A 19570-nucleotide genomic window follows, 5' to 3' on the forward strand; every position below is an offset into this window, starting at 1 on the left:
GTGCTTGTATAATGATTTCTCAAAGTTTGATTGCCACACATAATTAAAACTGGACAGGAACAGTGAGGGTGTTGATGAGCTAATATTACAAAAGCTCATTAGTAATACATTCATTAAGATGGCATCTAGCTGTACCATTTGCCAGCAACCATTCTCTCTACGTACAAAATGCACACTGCATTTGTTAATTAGAGGGTGGCAACCAGAGCAGAAACCTATTTTCTAAGAACCCTATAACCAATAGTCTCAGTCTATGTTTCTGCCCTACAAATCCATAAACACTCCATCAATCTGAGAAGGGGGGATGACAAAAATATGTTCTTCCCCCAAATCAATGGGATAAAAATGGAGCTGTAGATATGATCCTATTATAAGCTGCAAGACAACCCAAGAACACAATGCCAATTCAGTAGTTGAACACTTACTATGGAGGAACTTCAGGGAATCTTTAAAATAAACAACCAAGCTAAAGACAAGCACTGTAATTCCCAAGCCAACGAATACGGGAATACTGATAGAGAAAGATGTTGCCTTTACACTTCTAGAAACAAAGCTCAAAGGCACTGCCTCATTGCTCTAGAATGGAAGCAAGTGATAACAGACCTATTTCTCCATTCATAATGATGAAATTTTCTATGCCTACGTAGGAATGAAACCAGCAGATGTGAAATACATCCCACTCCGGCTCATTTAATTGTACTCCCACATAGTTTGGCATATGATCTTTGAGGGAAGCTATAGCAAGGAAGAATGCAATCTGGTTCCTTCAAAGGAATAAATATTAGGCTAATGAGATCACTCTGGCAATCTCTCTCTCTCTCTCTCTCTCTCTCTCTCTCTCTCTCTCTCTCTCTCTGTATTCCTGTATTCAGGGGGTTGGAATGGATGATCCTTAGAGTCCCTTCCAGCTCTATGACTCTCTCTCTCTCTCTCTCTCTCTCTCTCTCTCTCTCTCTCTCTCTCTGCATGAGCACATCAGGCCCTGCAAAGGGGAGGGGGCAGCTGAGTACACTTGCCCTGCACTTCAGAAAGCTAACCTGGCTGGGGCCCCCAACCTCTGGGAGACACCACTCTTTGGGGCAGGTGGGTGGGACAGCTCAGAGACCAGGGACAGCAGCTGCTGCTGCCTGGAGAACTCCCAAGAGAAGGGAGAGGAGAGGAGGCTGAGGGAACACTCCACAAGGGAGGATGTTTGAAAAGGGTGAGAGGCTGCCAGCTCTGCAGGCAAGGGGTGACATAACTGGGCTCCTAAGCCCCACAGGTGTGCCGCAGAAAGAATGTAGTTGATTAAGGGAGCCATGGACTCCAAGGTTGAAAACCTCTGATATAAGAGGTGGGTGTGAGGGGGGGCTGGTTGGTCAAGATGAACCTTGGAAAAGTGTTACCTTGACCCTAAATGGCCATGCACCAGCCTCCAAGGGAAACTGCACTATGCCGATAAAACACACTGCATTTCCAACCACCAACCAACCATTCCCAGCGCCTAGAAGAACTTCCAGCTTAGCCTCCAACACAGTGAAACCTAAACCAAGCTCCCACAGTGTGGGAGAAGGTGAGCTTGGCACATATAAGGAAAAACTTGCAGCACCTAAAATTTCCGGATCATGGCTGCAAAGTGTTTTCTAATTACAGTGAGCCAGGCAGAACTAGAGCCAATTTATTTGAAAGGTACCAAATATAGAGTGACATTAAGCGCATTTCCCCCACCATAAAAAGTTGTTTTACTTACAAAAGTAAGAAAACAAGTGACTCATTCACTCACAGAAATAGGATGCTGTATGTGATATAAGCCTAGCAAAAGCTGATTTTTTTATTTTAAAAATGCCCACAAAAATGGTGACTGTGATAAGTGCCTATAATAAAGAACTTCTTTCCATTCCTCCTGCCTTTGAACAGACAACATCCATGCTCCATTTTCTCTAGCTCTCACAGCTACCTAAGCTGCCTTTCAGCAACAAACATTTGTATCCCCTCTTTCCTCTTAAACGAATTCAGTTCTATGCCTGCCTGCCTGATTTTTGTTACCTTTTCCTCTCCATATTTGGAATTATAATTTTACTACCCCTTAGCCATTACCAAAGAGTTGCCAAGCTAGCTTAAATACTGCCTGTATAATCAATTTTTTATTTCTGTAACAGCCTGCACATTAATCCATTTTTTTGCTATTTGCAATTGTTTATAAACTTTGATCTGCTGTCTGATTACTATTTCCCCCATCATAAGTGTAATGCAAGTATAATTTGTCCTATGAAATGTGCATAACTGTGTGTTTCTCCTCAATGTACATGTGTTTGTCATGTACTCATGCATCTCTTCAACACACGTAAATGAGGCCACACAGTAAGAGCTTGGAGTCTAGCTTTAAGGCAGCACAATAAGTTTATTGTTTACATGGTATGGAAGTGAAGATGGATGTCTGAACCTAAAAGTTCCATGCTTTTTGGTGCATGGTTGAATTTGTAAGCACCTTTTGCTTAAAACTTTTTTCAAACCCTAGAAATGATATTTGTGGTTTCAGGAGTGTGATTATGTCACTATAACATTCAACCGGACTTCTTTTGCTGGGATTGCCTATGATTCTTTGAGACTGTTATTCGTCCTGGACACTTGGGATAACAGGATAACACTAGAGAAGCAGGAGCCAGTTATTGTGCACTTTGACCATCTTTGGTCAACAATATCTGAAGCCTCAAAATTAACAGACTGTGTACTTATGTACTACGTTTCAAAAACATATCACAGTGTCACAGCAAGTTATGCATACTGTGAATTGTCCCTCCAAGCTCAGGGACTGCGAACTTCATGTCAATTAAGAAATGAGGAGATCACTGGCAATCTATAATAACTTTGAAGTCTGTCCATTAGTTGAATTGACTTTAACCTCAATAGAGCAGCAAGAGGAATGAATAAAATTTAACTGTGGGAAAAAGCAGCTGTCAATGCCAAACGCTTTGTCCCTTTCATCCACCCTGAGGAGAAAGTTCTGTATCAAGATGAGCTTTCTTGGTATGAGGGCCACTCAACAGTATTTGAGGGGGACTATGAACAGACACAGTTTTACATTCTTACAGTATATTAGCGGTGATCCTGTTTCACAATTTGACATTCAGAGAGAAGCAGAGGAGCACAATACATTCGGCCAAAGCAAATGTATATTCTTTGTTCTTTTTTAGTACTATTGAGCAATGTAACTGAATTCTACAAAGGCAACTAAGATGACATTTAAAGGGGGTCTGTGTTGCATACTGCAAATAACTCTGCTGACTTGAACAAGACAAAAGTGACCCATTTTTTTTTATTTTTCCCACTTTTATTTGAGATGGCAGCCAGCCAGCTAGATGTCTTTACACTCCACTGGCAAAATTTACTACAGTGCTGAAATAATTCCTGTATTGTAGCAGCACAGTAGTATATCACCATTTATACTCTGTTTGTTAGATGTCACAAGAGCCTTTTTAATATAAACATTCATTTTTTGCTTACAATCCTGACACCTACTGTGCTTCAGACACAAAAAGGAACTGAAGCCTTTTGCTAACAGCTGAAGCACATGTGCAAATTAAAATAGCCTTCTTTTTTTAATCCAAGAACCAAACAATGTTAATTTTCTGATCAATAGAACTTCACAAATGTTTTGTTTTATTTACAATGCATGGCTACTATTGTTATACCTCCTTCAATAGTAAGAAACTTCCTTCAAAGCTTTTCTCCCCCTAGTCAGTAGAAAGATGAAAGAAACATCTCCTAAGTTTTTTTGTACTTTGGTTTGGTCATCTAGTCCAATCCCCTGTAATGCAGGAATTACAGCTAAGAATAAAGTATGCAGTTCCAAAGGCTGGAGAACCTAGAAATGAATGTGGGTGGGTGGCCTTTATGAATATATTCATAAGACTTTAGTATTGCTAGCTAAAGAGCTGCTGGATGTTTTTAAGTTCTATTCTCCCCTTGTAGGACTATTAGCTTGTATAAGGCTTTTCCAACCAACTGATTCTTCCAGAGGGGAACTAGGACCATGAATACTGACTCATAAGCCAGCTAGCCCTTTAAGAGGCTCTTCTTACTGGTAAGCATAACAATAACTCTGTCATGCTACAAGGCCCTGGTAATAACAAGACTTGCAGTGATTCAGATCTAAATAAGTGCCAAGGCAAACCATACATTTTGCAATGTATGGAGCATTCTTTTTTTGTAAAATAAAGTCATGGCACACAATAGGAAAGGTGGAACAGAGGAAGGAAAACGTTTTGTCTAAGAAGAGCTAGTTTTTTTTAGATAAAGTGTGCAGGCTGTCACAAAAAAGAGAAATCAACCCATGGGTTGCCATGGGTTGGAGAAGAAAGTAACCTGTAGCTCTTCAGATGCCAACCCCATCTCCCATCAGCTCTAGCCAGCATGGCCAGTGGTCGGGGATGATGGGAGTTGTAGTCAAACATCTGGAGGGCTAAAGGTTCACAGCTCCTGCACTCAAGGCGCAGGAGCCCTAATACTGAAACATTGGTCAGCTTTCTTCCAGTGAAAATGCACTGAATACCAAATGACTTTATGCTTTTCTCTCCAATTAATTGGATGTTTTCATGTGACAGTAATTCATAGGAATCAGTGAATTCCCCATGGCTTCTGCAAATGAGCGCCCACACAGAAGCTTGGCAGCACTAGGTAGCATGGGTTGGACCGCTGCCACTCTCCTTTGTCTTTCCCTACGATGCTACAACTTCTCTCATTGCTCCCACATCCTCTTTCCCTCTACTTTGTGTGGAGAAGTCCCATCAACTCATCAGTTTGCTCTGAGAGCAAAAGGGTGAAAGGATGACATATTAGAGCTCAGGCTTCCTGGTGCCCACTGCAGAAGATGTGGAGACACTCAGCAGTATGGAAACCTTGAACCAGCCCTGAAGATGAACACACAGTTCTCACAATTCGATTCTGGAAGCAGAGGATTATGTTCCCCAGTAGAAAGTAATTTCTCTCTCTCTAATGCAGCTGATTTACCTTCTGAAATGCTTCCCCCCTCCCAGTTATGAAGAGGCAGGTTGGCTAGCAGCAGACCCAAACTCCCCATTTAGGTGGACCTACATTAGAAGGAAACACTGAATATATTTGCTGTCTTTTCAGCCAAAGTTCTCTAACTGCGAGTCATACTGAACTTGGCTTGGTTTGGCTTTTTAAATCACAACACATATCCTATTTTTCAAGTTTTTGCAGTCTGTTTGTGCAATGGGTAAATGGTCCAATACAATTAATTACCAAATGTATTGAAAAATTTCCCTCCATGTGAATGCTGAACTAATTTGGAGAGCCTGACAGAGGGATAATTTGATTTGGCTAGAGGCCAGGGAAACAGAAGGGAGGAGGGAGGCAGGAGTTGGACAGTATTTTCTGTTCTTATTTTGCATTTTAGGAAGAACTGACCTCTTGAACAGAAGTTCAGAGAAGGTTCAAAGACAGATGTAAACCAGCATAAAAGTTACATCGAATTTTCAGGTATTGTTCAAGTTCTTTGAGTTGTTCTACAATTTAGTAATGCCATATTTCAACTAAAGGGTATGAAAAAGCTGCTATCTTTTTAAATGACGGATTAGATTTACTTCCTCTTTGCTACTGATCAGCTTTACGCCAATTGCTGCTAACTGAACATGTGTTAAATCAAGGGGGGGGGCGGGTTAAATATCATTTGGTTGACAGTTATTTCACATAGTATACCTGTTCCTGAAATTTCACACACTGAGGAAAGCAACAGATTTTAACACATTTAATTAGAAGACAGTGCTTTGACAAGAAAAAAGAATTTTTTTATCTGTAGTAACTTATTTAATTATACTATGTCCATCAAAAAACAACACCACATACCTTTTAAATATGTGGTTCTATTAAGCCAAAGGTTGGCAATGTGGCATGTGTGAGCATAGTGGTCTCCTTGAGGATTCCATCTGGCACTCACAGAGCCTCTGAAATCTCTCTATTCATGGCTCCCTTGGCCATAAAGTGATGGTAAACTCTTGCCCCCACTGCAAAATATCATAGGATCATAGCCTTGTAGAGTTGGAACGGACTCCAAGGGCCATCTAATTCAACCCCTTGCAATGCAAAGTACATAAAACTGAAGAAGGAAGCTATAGGAGTGGCACTCTTTCCCCCTTCCTCTTTTAGCTCTATGTGCTTTCCAGGGGTCAGATTAATTCTACTGGATCCAACTTTCACCCAGATCCCTTGGAAAAGCAAGGTGTGTGTGTGTGTGTGTGTGTGTGTGTGCGTGCGTGCGCGCACACATGCTGATCTGGAAGAGAAGTGATTAGAGTGGATGGCTCTCATGGCACTCACTCAAAAATCCAAATGTGCCCATGGGTCGAAAAAGGTGGGTGACCCCTGCAGTAAGCTACATTATCTAACAGGCATGTCTTCTATGAATTTGTCCAATCCTCCTTTGAAAGCCATCCAGCTCTGCAGCTGTCACTACCCCTTGTGGCTAAAAATCCACAAGTTATCTGCTGCATGTAGAAGCAATTTTTCTTGTGTGAAGCTATACCAGTTTAATTAGGTAACGTAGAATTCTAGTAATATGGGAGATGGAGAATTTTTTTTCTTCCCACACCATGCACGATTTTAGAAATATCTACCCCACCCCTCTTACCTGGCCTTTTCTTACCTGCTAAAAAGTAAAAAGCTCCAAGGATGGGTATAGCCGTGGGGGGGGGGGAGCTGTCCCCTTAAATCAACAAAAGTAAATAAAAATACATAGCTAACTAAGGTTCTGTGCCCCCCCCCCAACAAATATCCTGGCTATGCCCTTGGCTCCAAATGCTTTAGTCTCTGTTTGTAGCGAAGGCATTCCAGTCCCTGACTCATTTTGGCTGCAGCTTTACCACTTCTAGGATACCTCATTCAAGATGGGAGGTACTCAGGAATAAACCAACTTTAGGACAGTCTTTAGCATCAATATGATCCTATACCCGACAATGAGCAAACTGTTCCAAAGTGCCTCCCACCAGCCCTCTGCAAATGGGGGGGGGGGTTAACTGAGTTCACAAGCACCCTTTTATTCAACAGGTGGTAGCAATGGCTCCCACACAGAGGATATACTGTGTAGGATGGCATGATGCAAGATGCAAGGATAGGAGTGTTGGATTAGAACTGGGAAGACTCTGGTTCAAATCCAACTTGGTCATGAAGCTCAAAAGGGATCTTGGTCCAGTCACCAGCTCTACTTCACCATGATGTTGTGAGGATAACATGAGAAGGGACCATGTACTCTGTTTTGAACTCCCGGGGGAACAGGTGGGATAGAAATGTAAGAAATGAAATATGCGGTTCGACCACGCACACCACAAAAAAATAATTGCTTAACCTAAAATCTGCTGGGTTTTGCTCAAGGTCAGTTTTTAACTGCTCTTCTACTACTTTTCAGCACCCAACTTAAAGGTAAAGGTAAAGGTACCCCTGCCCGTACGGGCCAGTCTTGCCAGACTCTGGGGTTGTGTGCTCATCTCACTCTAGAGGCCGGGAGCCAGCGCTGTCCGCAGACACTTCTGGGTCACGTGGCCAGTGTGACGAAGCTGCTCCGGCGAACCGGCACCAGAGCAGCACACGGAACGCCGTTTACCTTCCCGCTATAAAGCGGTCCCTATTTATCTACTTGCACCCGGGGGTGCTTTTGAGCTGCTAGGTTGGCAGGCGCAGGGACCGAGCAACGGGAGCGCACCCCGCCGCGGGGATTCAAACTGCCGACCATGCGATCGGCAGGTCCTAGGCGCTGAGGTTTTACCCACAGTGCCACCCGCATCCCAGCACCAAACTTAGAAGGCATTAGAAGGGGACTATACAAATTCTGGAGGAAAAGGCTATTAAATGTGACTGCTCGTGATGGTTGTTGTATTACCTCTAGGATGCTATACCTAGTGAAAACAACAGTGGGAGAGAGCTCTTTGGTGGAAGAGTCACAGGTCAGTGGCAGAGCATTTCCTATGTGCACAGAAAATCCTGGGTTCAATCCCTGGCACTTCCAGGCAGGGCTGGGAATGTCTCTTGTCTGAACCCCTGGACAACTGACGCCAGTTCATGTATCGTAGACAAAGCCAAGCTAGATGACCAATGGCGTGACTTGGTACAAAGCAGATTCCTATGTTCCTTTTGTCTTCTTGCTTGTGAAATTCTCTTGACATCTGCTTAGTCACCGTGGGAGGCAAAATTCTGGACTAGCTGAGGCCTTTCGTCTGATTCCACAGGGCTCTTTTTATGATCAGCCTGAATTCTACTGGTTAAGATTAAGGTGAAATGTTGGAGAAATCCAATTATTGCCAGGTATATCCTGGTTCCCCTTATCAAACTGAGACCCCACCCAGGCTAACAAAGGATTCAGACCAAAGTTCTAGTACTATCTGCAGACACATCCTCCTGAGAATTTTAATTGAGCCTTTCGACCTGCCTACTCTATAAGGATTTCCCTACTGGCCAACTACAGTCCAGCTCCGCCACTTACTCATTTAGGCTTTCCTGACTAGAGTATATGTGCTGGGAAATGGTTTAGAGCTCATTGACAATTATTTCCATTAGGGGATGCTATTAACCTGACGTGTTGCTTTGGCATATTACAGAAAGGCTGCTATATGACTGTTGCAGAGGCAGGATAATATTAACACAGATTTCTCGCTGCATTAAATTGATGTAAAATATTAGCACGAGATTTTTTATGGAAGTTCTAAACAGTTTCAGTGGGGGAGCGGGAATCCTTTGGGGAGGAAGAGCAGGATATAAGATCAATTTAAATAAATAAATGAATTGGTTTTTAGGGTGTGTTCTCAGTTCTCACATGCCCACCACTTGCCCTGATACACAAACGTTTAGGGGAGATGCACAGGTGCACACTTAATGTTTAAAACACACTCGATTCCTGGTGTTCTCAAGGGGTGTGTGTCATGTGCTTTAAATGTATGTTGGATGTGCTTTAAATTTCTGGTGTTGACCTGCCCTTTCAATTTGTTGCTTCCAGCAAAGAGGGAGACTTGCAGCAGCCTGCACTAACACATTGCACCCTGGTGCTAGACCACAGTTAAACATTAACTATGGTTTGACATTGCATGCAAACTAGGCCATTAACAATTCATTGTGGGAAGTTGCTTAATATATTTTGAAAATGTTTAGTATGCCTCAAGAAGAGTAAAGAAAATAGAGAGGCTTTAACTTGGGAGAAGGACTGAATTCACAATCATACCACCTTCGTATTACGTATGGCAGGATGCCATATTGCATTGCTTCCCACGAATTTATCTATTACCGAAGCAGGAAGTTAACACAATACAGCATATTGGATTGCACACGATCGAACATAAAGCAATGCCGTCACACTGAAAGCTATAGTCACATCCTTTGCCCATATCCGACTGTCTCTCAAAACACATTGAGGCAAATTTATTCTCAGCCTAACCGTCTATACACATCTACTTTGCAAGTACTGGGTTCAGTGGGGGTTCAGATATGTTTGCATAGGATTGCAGCATAAGACCTCAGACTAAACTGCAGAGAACAGTCTGGCACTGAGAGCCATAAGGTACTGAACAAGTGGAGGCTCCTCCTCTTCTCTATTCAATTGTACAATACAAAGAAAACCATTTACAAAAGCTATGTTTATTATTATTTGTTATTTTTATTAATCACTCTTTTCACAAAAGTAACTCAAGGCAACTTACAGAAAATATTAATTAAGCAATATTAAGCTGTATAAAATATTGCTCAGCGTATAAATCAAGCAACTCAACCAGATCCTGTAGAATCATCATCACCATCATCTAAAGACAGGCCCTGACTGTGGGCTTACAGACTGTAAGACAAGAAAAAAAGCAAGAAAATAATTAAGGAACAAATCAGAGAGGAAGGCCTCTGAAACAGTGGGAACTACTGCAGAGAGAAATCTTCAAAAGCCACTCAAGCCAATGGGAGCTTTGGGAAGGGAGTGATGGGACCGTGGCCTGTGAGGAAAGGGTTGAAAGGTTCTCCCCACGGTCTTTATCAATGGCTATTTATAGTAGTGTTCTGTTTCAGAGAGATGCATGACATCAAATCATGGATTTGACGCCACATGTAGTTTGGCCCTGGGCATATTGTCCCCTTATAACATGCTAAATAACACCTTTGGAATGTGGCCTGAACTTTTTGTATGTGGACGAATAAGACTTTACAACACAATAATAACTGGTCTCTCCTCTAAACAGCAGCCATCTCCCATTGCAGTTATTAAAAAGATCAGTTTAACCAGAGGTCACAAGTCATAGCTGCCTGCCTTACAACATCCTCTTGTAATAGCCTTTCTACTTCTCAAGTGCAACATAGTTCTCTCTCTCTCTCTTTCTCTCTCTCAGAGCAGCCTTGAACAATGCACACTTATACTGCCAATAAGGGAAAAGCACTTTCCTCCAAGGCTCTTTTCATTCCTGAAAATGAACTTCACAAGAGCTCAAAGGGAACTGTCAGAACCGAACTAAAATATATATGCGTGACTCATACCAGAATGGTGCTATTGTCAATTATGTTTATATGTACTTAAACGTATTTCTTTTATTTTTGGCCAGTGCTATAACAGGGGTTCTCGTGGCAGCTTGTTATAAGGCTAAAAACTAATGAAAAATTCATTCACTAAAACAAGCACCATCACCTAACCAAACCAACAATTCATATTTACACCCCAATGAAGTTTTATACTTTTGCAAAGCTGCAAGCAACTGTTGCAAGCTGGGTATAGGCAACAGGGGCTCAGCTCACTTGCGTATACAGAAATGAGATTCCCCCTCCCCCAAGGAAATAACATGTGCCAGGGAAAGACAGCAGACCATACCAGGTCAAAATGCTTTCAGAAATGGATATCTTGGGAAACAGCAGCAACAGTACCGTATTCCAAACTGTCAAAAGACTGAGCTGTATGTTTCTTCTTACAACCCATTAGTGGACAGCACATATAACATGTACCCAACATACAGGACTCTGTACACATAATTGTGAATGGTGTACTAGATATTCCCCATGGCACATGAAGTTAGCTTTCTCTTAATGAAACTAATACAGTGGTGCCTCGCAAGACGAAATTAATTCGTTCCGCAAGTCTCTTCGTCTTGCGAGTTTTTCGTCTTGCGATGCACGGTTTCCCATAGGAATGCATTGAAAATCAATTAATGCGTTCCTAGGGAAACCGCCTTCAGACCAGTTCCCGGGACAGTCTGTCCCCGGACCTCTTCTGAAGGCTGGGGGGGGGACAAGGGCTTTTCTTCCCACCCCCAGCATTTTAAAAAACTTCTCCGCTGTGCCGGTGATCTTAAAATGCTGGCGGGCGGCATTTTAAAATCGCCCGGGACAGCGGAGGACTTCTCCGCTGTCCGGGGCGATTTAAAAGCCCCTGGGAAGGCAGGCAGGGGGGACAAAGACTTTCGCCCCCCGCCCGCCTTCAGAAGGTGTTCCCGCCCCCCGCCCCGCTTCGCAGCAGCGTTCCGAAGCGGGGTGGCTGGGGCAGGTGTTCCCGCCCCCCCGCCCGGCTTCGCAGCAGCGCTCCGGAGCCCGGCGGCTGGGGCAGGTGTTCCCGCCCCCCCGCCCTGCTTCGCAGCAGCGCTCCGGAGCCCGGCGGCTGGGGCAGGTGTTCCCGCCCCCCGCCCCGCTTCGGAGCAGCGTTCCGAAGCGGGGTGGCTGGGGCAGGTGTTCCCGCCCCCCCGCCCGGCTTCGCGGCAGCGCTCCGGAGCCCGGCAGCTGGGGCAGGTGTTCCCGCCCCCCGCCCCGCTTCGGAGCAGCGTTCCGAAGCAGGGCGGCTGGGGCAGGTGTTCCCCCGAGCGCTTCTAAAGGCGGGCGGCGGTGAGGGAATCCCTTGGACCCCCGCCGGACTTCAAAAGAGCTTCGGGAAGTCCGGCGGGGGGCCAAGGGATTCCCTCACCGCCGCCCGCATTTAAAAGCACTCTGGGCAAAGCAGCGAAGTGCGCTGCTTTCCCCGAGCGCTTCTAAATGCGGGCGGCGGTGAGGGAATCCCTTGGCCCCCCGCCGGACTTCAAAAGAGCTTCGGGAAGTCCGGCGGGGGGCCAAGGGATTCCCTCACCGCCGCCCACATTTAAAAGCACTCTGGGCAAAGCAGCGAAGTGCGCTGCTTTCCCCGAGCGCTTCTAAATGCGCTGCGCTTCCCCGCTGTCCCAGAGATTTCCCTATGGGCTTTCGTCTTGCGAAGCAAGCCCATAGGGAAATTCGTTTTGCGAAGCGCCTCCAAAACGGAAAACCCTTTCGTCTAGCGGGTTTTCCGTCTTGCGAGGCGTTCGTCTTGCGGGGTACCACTGTATAGGACTTCACAGCCTACAGTTATTCTTCATCAACTTGGCAATTACAAGTTGCTTGGAATGACCCCAATCCACCTCCTCAAAAAACAAAACAGAAAAACGTGCCTTCTTCCATGTCAGTATTATGGCCTCATTACACAGCCTCCTGCCCAGTTCAGACCTATCAAATCTCTCCAATGATTTGCCTAATCGCCACCTTCCACTCCTCCCGCCGTGATACACCAGCTCCCCTGCCCTGGTTCTCATTTTAACAATAGCATGTTAAAATGGCATAGCCAAAGCCATTTGTTTAAAAACATGGTACTTGGAACCTGTGGGAGCTACCAAGGCCAGTAGCTGTGAAGGAACAGCACTTATTTTAAGTCATTTCTATACTGCTCTTCATTTTAAAATACGTCAATCCTAAGGTGGTTAACAAAAAAGCAGCATCTTACTGGCACAAGAAAAGGACTTCAAGAAGTTTACTACAGCAGTTTCAAGCATACCAAAATTGGTGGTTATCTCAGGGTTCAAAGACATTGAAAAGGAAGTACAAGAACTGCCTCAAGTACCAGAGAAAGTACAAGGCTTAGTAGAAGGCTATGATAGAGGAAAGGGGGAAACCATTCCATATTAATCAATAAAAATGAATTAGCTGTTTAAAATAAAAGCAGCTTTAGACATCACATCACTAGGCAAAGAGCTAACATGAGCTTTACTGCATTGGAAGATGACCTACAGTAGCAATTAAATCTCCAAAGGATTTCATTGAAGCAGGAGGAAGTAGTTTGTCAGGCAGTTATAACCATTATGAGTGGAAAGAGGAGAAAGAACTCACTTGAGCACAACGGGCCACATTCAGCCTCACGGCTCTTAGAAGCAAGGGCGTTAGGCTTTTTACAACATTTTGTTTTCACATAACGAGTGCCACAATATTTCATTTGTAGGTTGCCTCAAATGAGTGTGTCTGTGCAAAATACCTTAATGTGAGAATGAAAGCCTCACTCCACATTTAAGTGCCATAGGAATTACCCTGTGGCAAGAACATGCTCACAGGCCCCAGACTGTGTTGGTCAACCAAAAAACCAAAGCTCTTATATCCAAACTGCTAAGTATGGTGGGACATATTCCTTTTCAAAATCTATCTTGCCAGAAAAATAATGGACTCGTATAATACTACACTGCTTTCTACACATCCATCATATCTTTTCAAGGAGCCAATAACATCAGCATGTCTCCCTAGTTCTTATGCAAGACACCAGCATGTCATGTGTATCTATTTTCCCAATGAATCACTTTCTGCTGGCAAAACAGTGCCATCAAGGAAACTAAGGAACAGTGTACTGTAATAAAAGAGCTCCTTTCTACAAAGAAATTCAGGGCCATGCTAAACAATGCAAGATTCCTTTACAGCACTTTTGTGTACATATAGGAAAAAAGCATGAAAACTGCTTTTAGAGTGAAAAAATGCATGAATATACAAAAACTGAGAAAAATTCTTTCTCTACTGTAATTAGTCACTGCTGCGAAGTGTACACTACACAATGAAAAGTGTGTGTTCGCTTGACACAGCTTTCTACATCATTTTTTAATAGATCCACAGATATGTTTTCCTTCCTCAGACCCTATTTTGTCTGCTTGCTATTCTTTCAAAGGAACTTGCTGCAATTTGCTTGTTTACCATTCATTATTGTTTCCACAACATTCCCTTGCAGGAATGATTCTTACACGGCTTCCCAATACCCTCATGCATTTTAATTGCGTACTTTCTGAAGTTCCAAAGTCACCCAGGCAAAAATACACACAGAGAGCTCCTAGCAGAAGTGTCCACACATAAAAAGAATAATACCAATGGTTAATAAAAGGCCAAGATACTGCAGTGGAAATAATATGCTGCACAAGTAAAATGAATTCTATCTCAAGAATGTAAAATGCAACTTAAGTTCTGCATACTGTGGTTTTCTTTGCCGTGGCTTTCCAACTCCGGATGTATTTGGGCACATGTCTGCTCCCCCTCTCCATATCCTTAGACATTCAAGGCTAATTATTAACATAGAGAGGGAAAGCGCGCACACACACACACACACACACACATCTATTTAGAGCTATTTTCATATTCATTCAGTCTTATTAATAGCTCTGCACAAAAAGATACTGACAGTAAAGCCTTGCCATAGAATCATAGAGTTGGAATAGACCACAAGGGCCATCAAGTCCAACCCCCTGCCAAGCAGGAAACACCATCAGAGCACTCCTGACATATGGTTGTAAAGCCTCTGCTTAAAGACCTCCAAAGAAGGAGACTCCACCACACTCCTTGGCAGCAAATTCCACTGTCGAACAGCCCTTACTGTCAGGAAGTTCTTCCTAATGTTTAGGTGGAATCTTCTTTCTTGTAGTTTGGATCCATTGCTCCGTGTCCGCTTCTCTGGAGCAGCAGAAAACAACCTTTCTCCCTCCTCTATATGACATCCTTTTATATATTTGAACATGGCTATCATATCACCCCTTAACCTCCTCTTCTCCAGGCTAAACATGCCCAGTTCCCTTAGCCGTTCCTCATAAGCCATTCCTACAACCTTAAGCAAAACCTTGTTGTGAAAATAAGCTTATGCTAAAGGAAATGTCTTCTGCAAAACCCCTCACAAAGATACTGCTCTGGAAGCAATGCAAAGTTAACAATATGCACCAGACCAACCAAGGACATTCTACATGTGTAACAGTCCACAGAACAGTCCAAGTGATCTAGAGCAGCCTTTGCCAACCTGGTGCCTCCCAGAGGTTCTGGACCACATCGCCTATCAATCCCAGCCAGCACGGAAGGCAGATTATAATATACTGTTGTTGGCAGAGCACAGTGGCTAGGAAAATGAACTGTGGGCTCAGAGAATCCCAGTTCAAATCTTCCCAAAACTATGAACTCATGGGATGACCACCAGGTACTCCTTTTGTACAAAAGTGGGGTAATGACTAGCACAAGAATATTGATGGGATTCTATTTTTTAAAATAAACTGTTTATTTTGTTTTTGTAATATATCTTTGCATGTAAGGATTCTTAAAGTAATGCATCAAACTGTAATGCATCAAAGTAATGCTAATAACACTGAACACTTAAGAAAATTATTTTAAATGCAAAGTTTGATGGTGATGTTGGCTTTCCTAATTTATTCAGTGACAAAGTATAACAATCAGGGTCAGGTCGATATACACATACACACAAAGTCTAAAACCCACAATTGGATAGTATTTGTATCCAACAAAAATGTCACAAGGTAGTGAAGAAGCTTCCAAGTTCTCCAAAACTCCATGCTAAACCAAAAGTATTCTACGTAAGTGTATATGGGCAGATAGTCCTTAGGACACTCACACAAAGGAGCTGGATTATTTGCCATCGGAAGCACTTGTGCTTTATTGAATATGCAAATGCAGTATTTTTTTCTATGTATACCATCAGAAGTAACTATTTAACTACTTTTAAAGATATTCAAGATCACTGAAGTGTGTCCAGTGTTGCCATCACTTGATATATCAAGATTCACATAGATACCATGTATTTCTATCAGGGTGAAAGAGGTGAAGAAATTCTAAATTCTTGGAAACAACAGCTGCTAATGAGCAGATCTTGAATTTTATCAAGTCAACCCCTTAGTATCTCACTTTTCCCATTAGCCAAATGGGCCAATACTATTTAATGATGTTTTCAGCAGTCTATTGTGAGAAGGACAATATGAAAGAGTGTTTTGCACATTTTTAAAAATTAGGAATCAATTGGAAACTTAACCCCTCTTCAGACAATCAGGAACTTGGAAAAGCAGCACGTGGGGGTGAGTGTGCTACTTTAGCCTCCCCACATTGCTGTCCATGGGTTAGAAGACAACTGCCCAAAGCAAGGAACCTCATGTCCTCATCATGGAGGCTCGCAAACAATGTAAACTCCCAGAAAATCAGGGTTCTTTACTACATGGGAAGTCAACACGAGTCACCCTCCAACTTGCAGAGGGGGACAGATTCCCATAACCTCTGCCATGTACTGCTTCTTCCAGTTCCTGGAGCCACGAAGAAAGTCTTGGACACAAACAGACAGTGATCATAGAAAACGGAGATGTGTGAATACCAGGAGACTAGGTGGATTGCAAAGGGCATTCAGAAGAGAGACTTGCACAAGAGCTGTAATACAGTGAGAGAAAAAGGCTTAATCCTAAAGTTATAATGACATCAAGGGTTGAATTCCAGGAAGAAATTATGATTAGAAGGAGTTAGCAGAAAATTATGGAGAGCAGCATAACAGTTCAAAAGCTGCAGTTCAGTTATCCACTTCCCAACTGCTTGCCGATCACACAGTAGTTACATCCAATGCAAGGGGAAGAGAGGAACACCAGCAACTATTTTTGCACTGCTACATTTGAGAGAGGAAAAGCGGATGAAAACCCAGTAGACAGGCCCCTAATAATAGAAATGCACCAGTCAACAACCCTTCTATGCCCTCCTTTATTAACACGTTATATAACTTGGCTATTCGTTTTAATTCATAGACGTCATCTGATAATATGCAACCACTCGAACAGAAGAGTCAACTGTTAACTAGAGAATACTGAAGAAAAATTCAGGCAGGGTGCCCATATGAAATGTGCCGTCTTTGGTTTAATGAATGTCTAGCTTAATCAATTGGGAATACCTTGATAGATCTGGGCGAATAGGTGATGCAGGGTTGGAACCATTATCTATTCAATATTTAAAGAGGCATAAATATTGCATCATAGCTGTTGCTCTCCTGCACTGCATATGTAAACAAGGCAGATACAAACACACTTCTCCAAGACAGAGAATGATTAGCAATTCCATATCTTGCCATTCTAATATGAAATGTTTTTTTCATAACTTGAAAGTTCAATTTGTGCAAAAGGCTTTTTAAAAAGATCTTTCAAAGGATTCAATTGTAAATAAATCTAATTCAACGGTTGGCACAGGATATGGGTACACAAGAAAATGGGTATTCTGGGGGGGGGGGATGATGGGGAAAACAAAATCAAACATAAGTTTCAATCTGAAGCTACCAAAAAAAGCTTTTGGCTAGCTGAGAGAGCACAGATGACTGAAGAAGTAATTGCAATGGTTATAATTACTATAATGTGTTTGTTTGACAAACACATCTCCATAATAAAGGAGCTGGGGGGAAATAAGCACATCATACCAACCCTTTCAAAGTTAAACACAGCTTGCCAGAATAGCCCTTCAACAGAAGAGCCTATCAACCATACTTTGAAGGGAATTGGATTTCTGCACCAAGCTATAGAAGCAATTCTTAGTTTATGCCCCTTTGGGAGGGGATTTATAACCATTTCTTCTTTCCCTGTACCACTCCTGTTAATGTTGCCCTCAGTAAGAGGAGAAGCTGAGAGCCAATAGCCATCTCAATAAATCTATGGGCGAGCACAATTCTTGCTCTGAGATTACGCAGAGTCCTATACTTTGCGTTTTGGACCACAAGCCAACATAGCACACCTGAGCCCATCTGCTTGAGTGGGTTTCTTAAGCACGCAGCTCTTGAATTTGCATTGTGTTCAGGGGCTCTAATATCCCAGCCGCAAGTCAACCCAGGTGATTTGCAACGGGACCTAACTTCCAGCTGAATTTCTTGGGATCGCAGCCAGGGCGACTAAGGGAAAGCCTCTCGACTTTCAGATATGGTAAATTAAAAGGGCCCCACTTCGCGCAGGGAGCAACAGCGGGCAAGAGGCGAGCCAGGGGCCATTCCGGCGCAGCTCACTTGCCCCCCTCCTCTCCTCCCCATTCGGCGCGCCGACCGCACCAGCTCCCGGGGCCCCGACATCGCCCCCGCGCCGCTTTGAGCTCCTTAAGATCAAAGCCCTGGCATTCGCCTCCTTCGTGCCCCATTCATATTTTAGTCACGTGCCCCCTCTCCCCAATGGGCTCTTCTCCCCAGAAGGACTCGCGCCTGGAGTTTGGCCGGCGTTCAAGTGGAGAAGAGGCAGAGTCTGGCGACTCTTTCCGAAGTGGCTGGGGAAGGAGGAGAGCCAGTGCCCGGCTGCACAAGCACCGCCACCACCGGCGCCGCTTCTCCCGCTCCCAAGCCGCCGGAGTCCGGCCAAGTTACCAAGCGAGCCGCTTTTCTGCGCGGCCCTTTGCGCTCTTTCTACTCACCGCCTTCCAGCCTGACGACCTGAGGCAGGCGGTAGGTGCTCACCAGCAGGTCCAGCGGGACAGACACGGCGCTCCACTTCACATCCTTCAGACTGGAGCCCGGCGAGGGGCCCGCATCCATGTTCCCGCCCTTCTGGGGGTCCGGGCGGCGGCGGGAGTCGTCTGCTGGCGGCTTCGCCCTCCTCAGCCTCGACTCTCGCCGCCGCCGCCTCCCCAGGCCATGATGGGCTTGGCTTAAAAGCGAGGCGAGTCGCCTTCGACAGCTGCTGCTGCTCCTCCGCCGGCCCCCCAGCAGCAGCGGCGGCGGCGGCGTGGGTTGCACAGACGGCGGCGGCTCTTCCCGCTGGCTCCTCTGCTTGCAGCTCCAGCTGACCCAGTAAACGCCATCCCAGCACGGACTGACTAATCAACAAGGTGCGAGTGACGCCTGCGCAGTGGGCGCCCCTCCTCTTATCCACTCCCCGGGAAAAGGGCAGCCCAGGCGCTCCCTCCTGGGGGCGTGGAGAGAAGAGAGAGCAGCGCCGGGCGCGGGAGGAGACGGGTGCAATCGCTGTCGCTTTCGCTCCCCCGTCCGGCCGCTTAGGCGCCCTGCAAGCTGCGGAGGCGGCGGCGGCCCGAGTTAGGAAATCGGCGGAAGCACCAAGTAAACGCGTGGAAAAACAGAAGCTCCAAGCCGCTTACTCGGAGGAAGTAAACCCCGTTGGAAAGAATGGGATTCAGAATAAACATGGCGAAGGTGTCGCGGGCTGCCGCCAGATCGATATGTCCGTGGTATTAATGGATTAATACCATGGGCGGTGGCAGCAAAGAGCTCTCGCCCCCGCCCCCGCCCCCAACTCCCTTGCTGGATTGACGTATATATACTGTTATTTTTCTTTTAGCGATCTTGACATATGGCACACACAAATCACTATCTAGAAATAGGCTTTCCCCCCTTTTGTGCCCCCCCATTTTTTGTCTGCTGCCGCCGCCACCACTGATTAATACTATTATTAGGATCAACCAAAATGTCACAAGACAGCGAGCAACGTTCTGAGTTCTCCAAAACTCTCCATTAGGCGAAATGTTACACGAAACGGGGGGAGCAAGGGCAAGGGCAACAAGGAAAAACTATAAAAAGAGAAACTATAAAAAA

General features: G+C 44.6%; 1 protein-coding gene across 4 annotated transcripts in view; it reads right to left on the reverse strand.

Annotated features, from left to right (window-relative positions):
• GAREM1 (GRB2 associated regulator of MAPK1 subtype 1) overlaps nucleotides 1-18677 on the reverse strand; it is a 79514-nt gene extending 60837 nt beyond the window's left edge. For 2 of the 4 annotated variants that reach the window (XM_081206793.1, XM_081206791.1), the window contains exons 1-2: nucleotides 18436-18573; nucleotides 9681-9811 (exon numbers count right to left, since the gene is read on the reverse strand). Coding sequence is in view for 1 of the 4 variants with exons in the window: in XM_081206790.1 (XP_081062916.1) it covers nucleotides 18436-18556 (121 nt within the window). In the remaining 3 variants the exon portion in view is untranslated. Of the gene's footprint in view, nucleotides 1-9680; nucleotides 9812-18435 lie in introns of all 4 variants that reach the window. The other 2 variants (XM_081206792.1, XM_081206790.1) reach the window with 2 other exon arrangements.
• Nucleotides 18678-19570: the final 893 nt, after the last annotated feature.

This window comes from Podarcis bocagei, assembly GCF_964188305.1.
Source record: "Podarcis bocagei genome assembly, chromosome: 8".
Classification (NCBI taxonomy): Eukaryota; Metazoa; Chordata; class Lepidosauria; order Squamata; family Lacertidae; genus Podarcis; species Podarcis bocagei.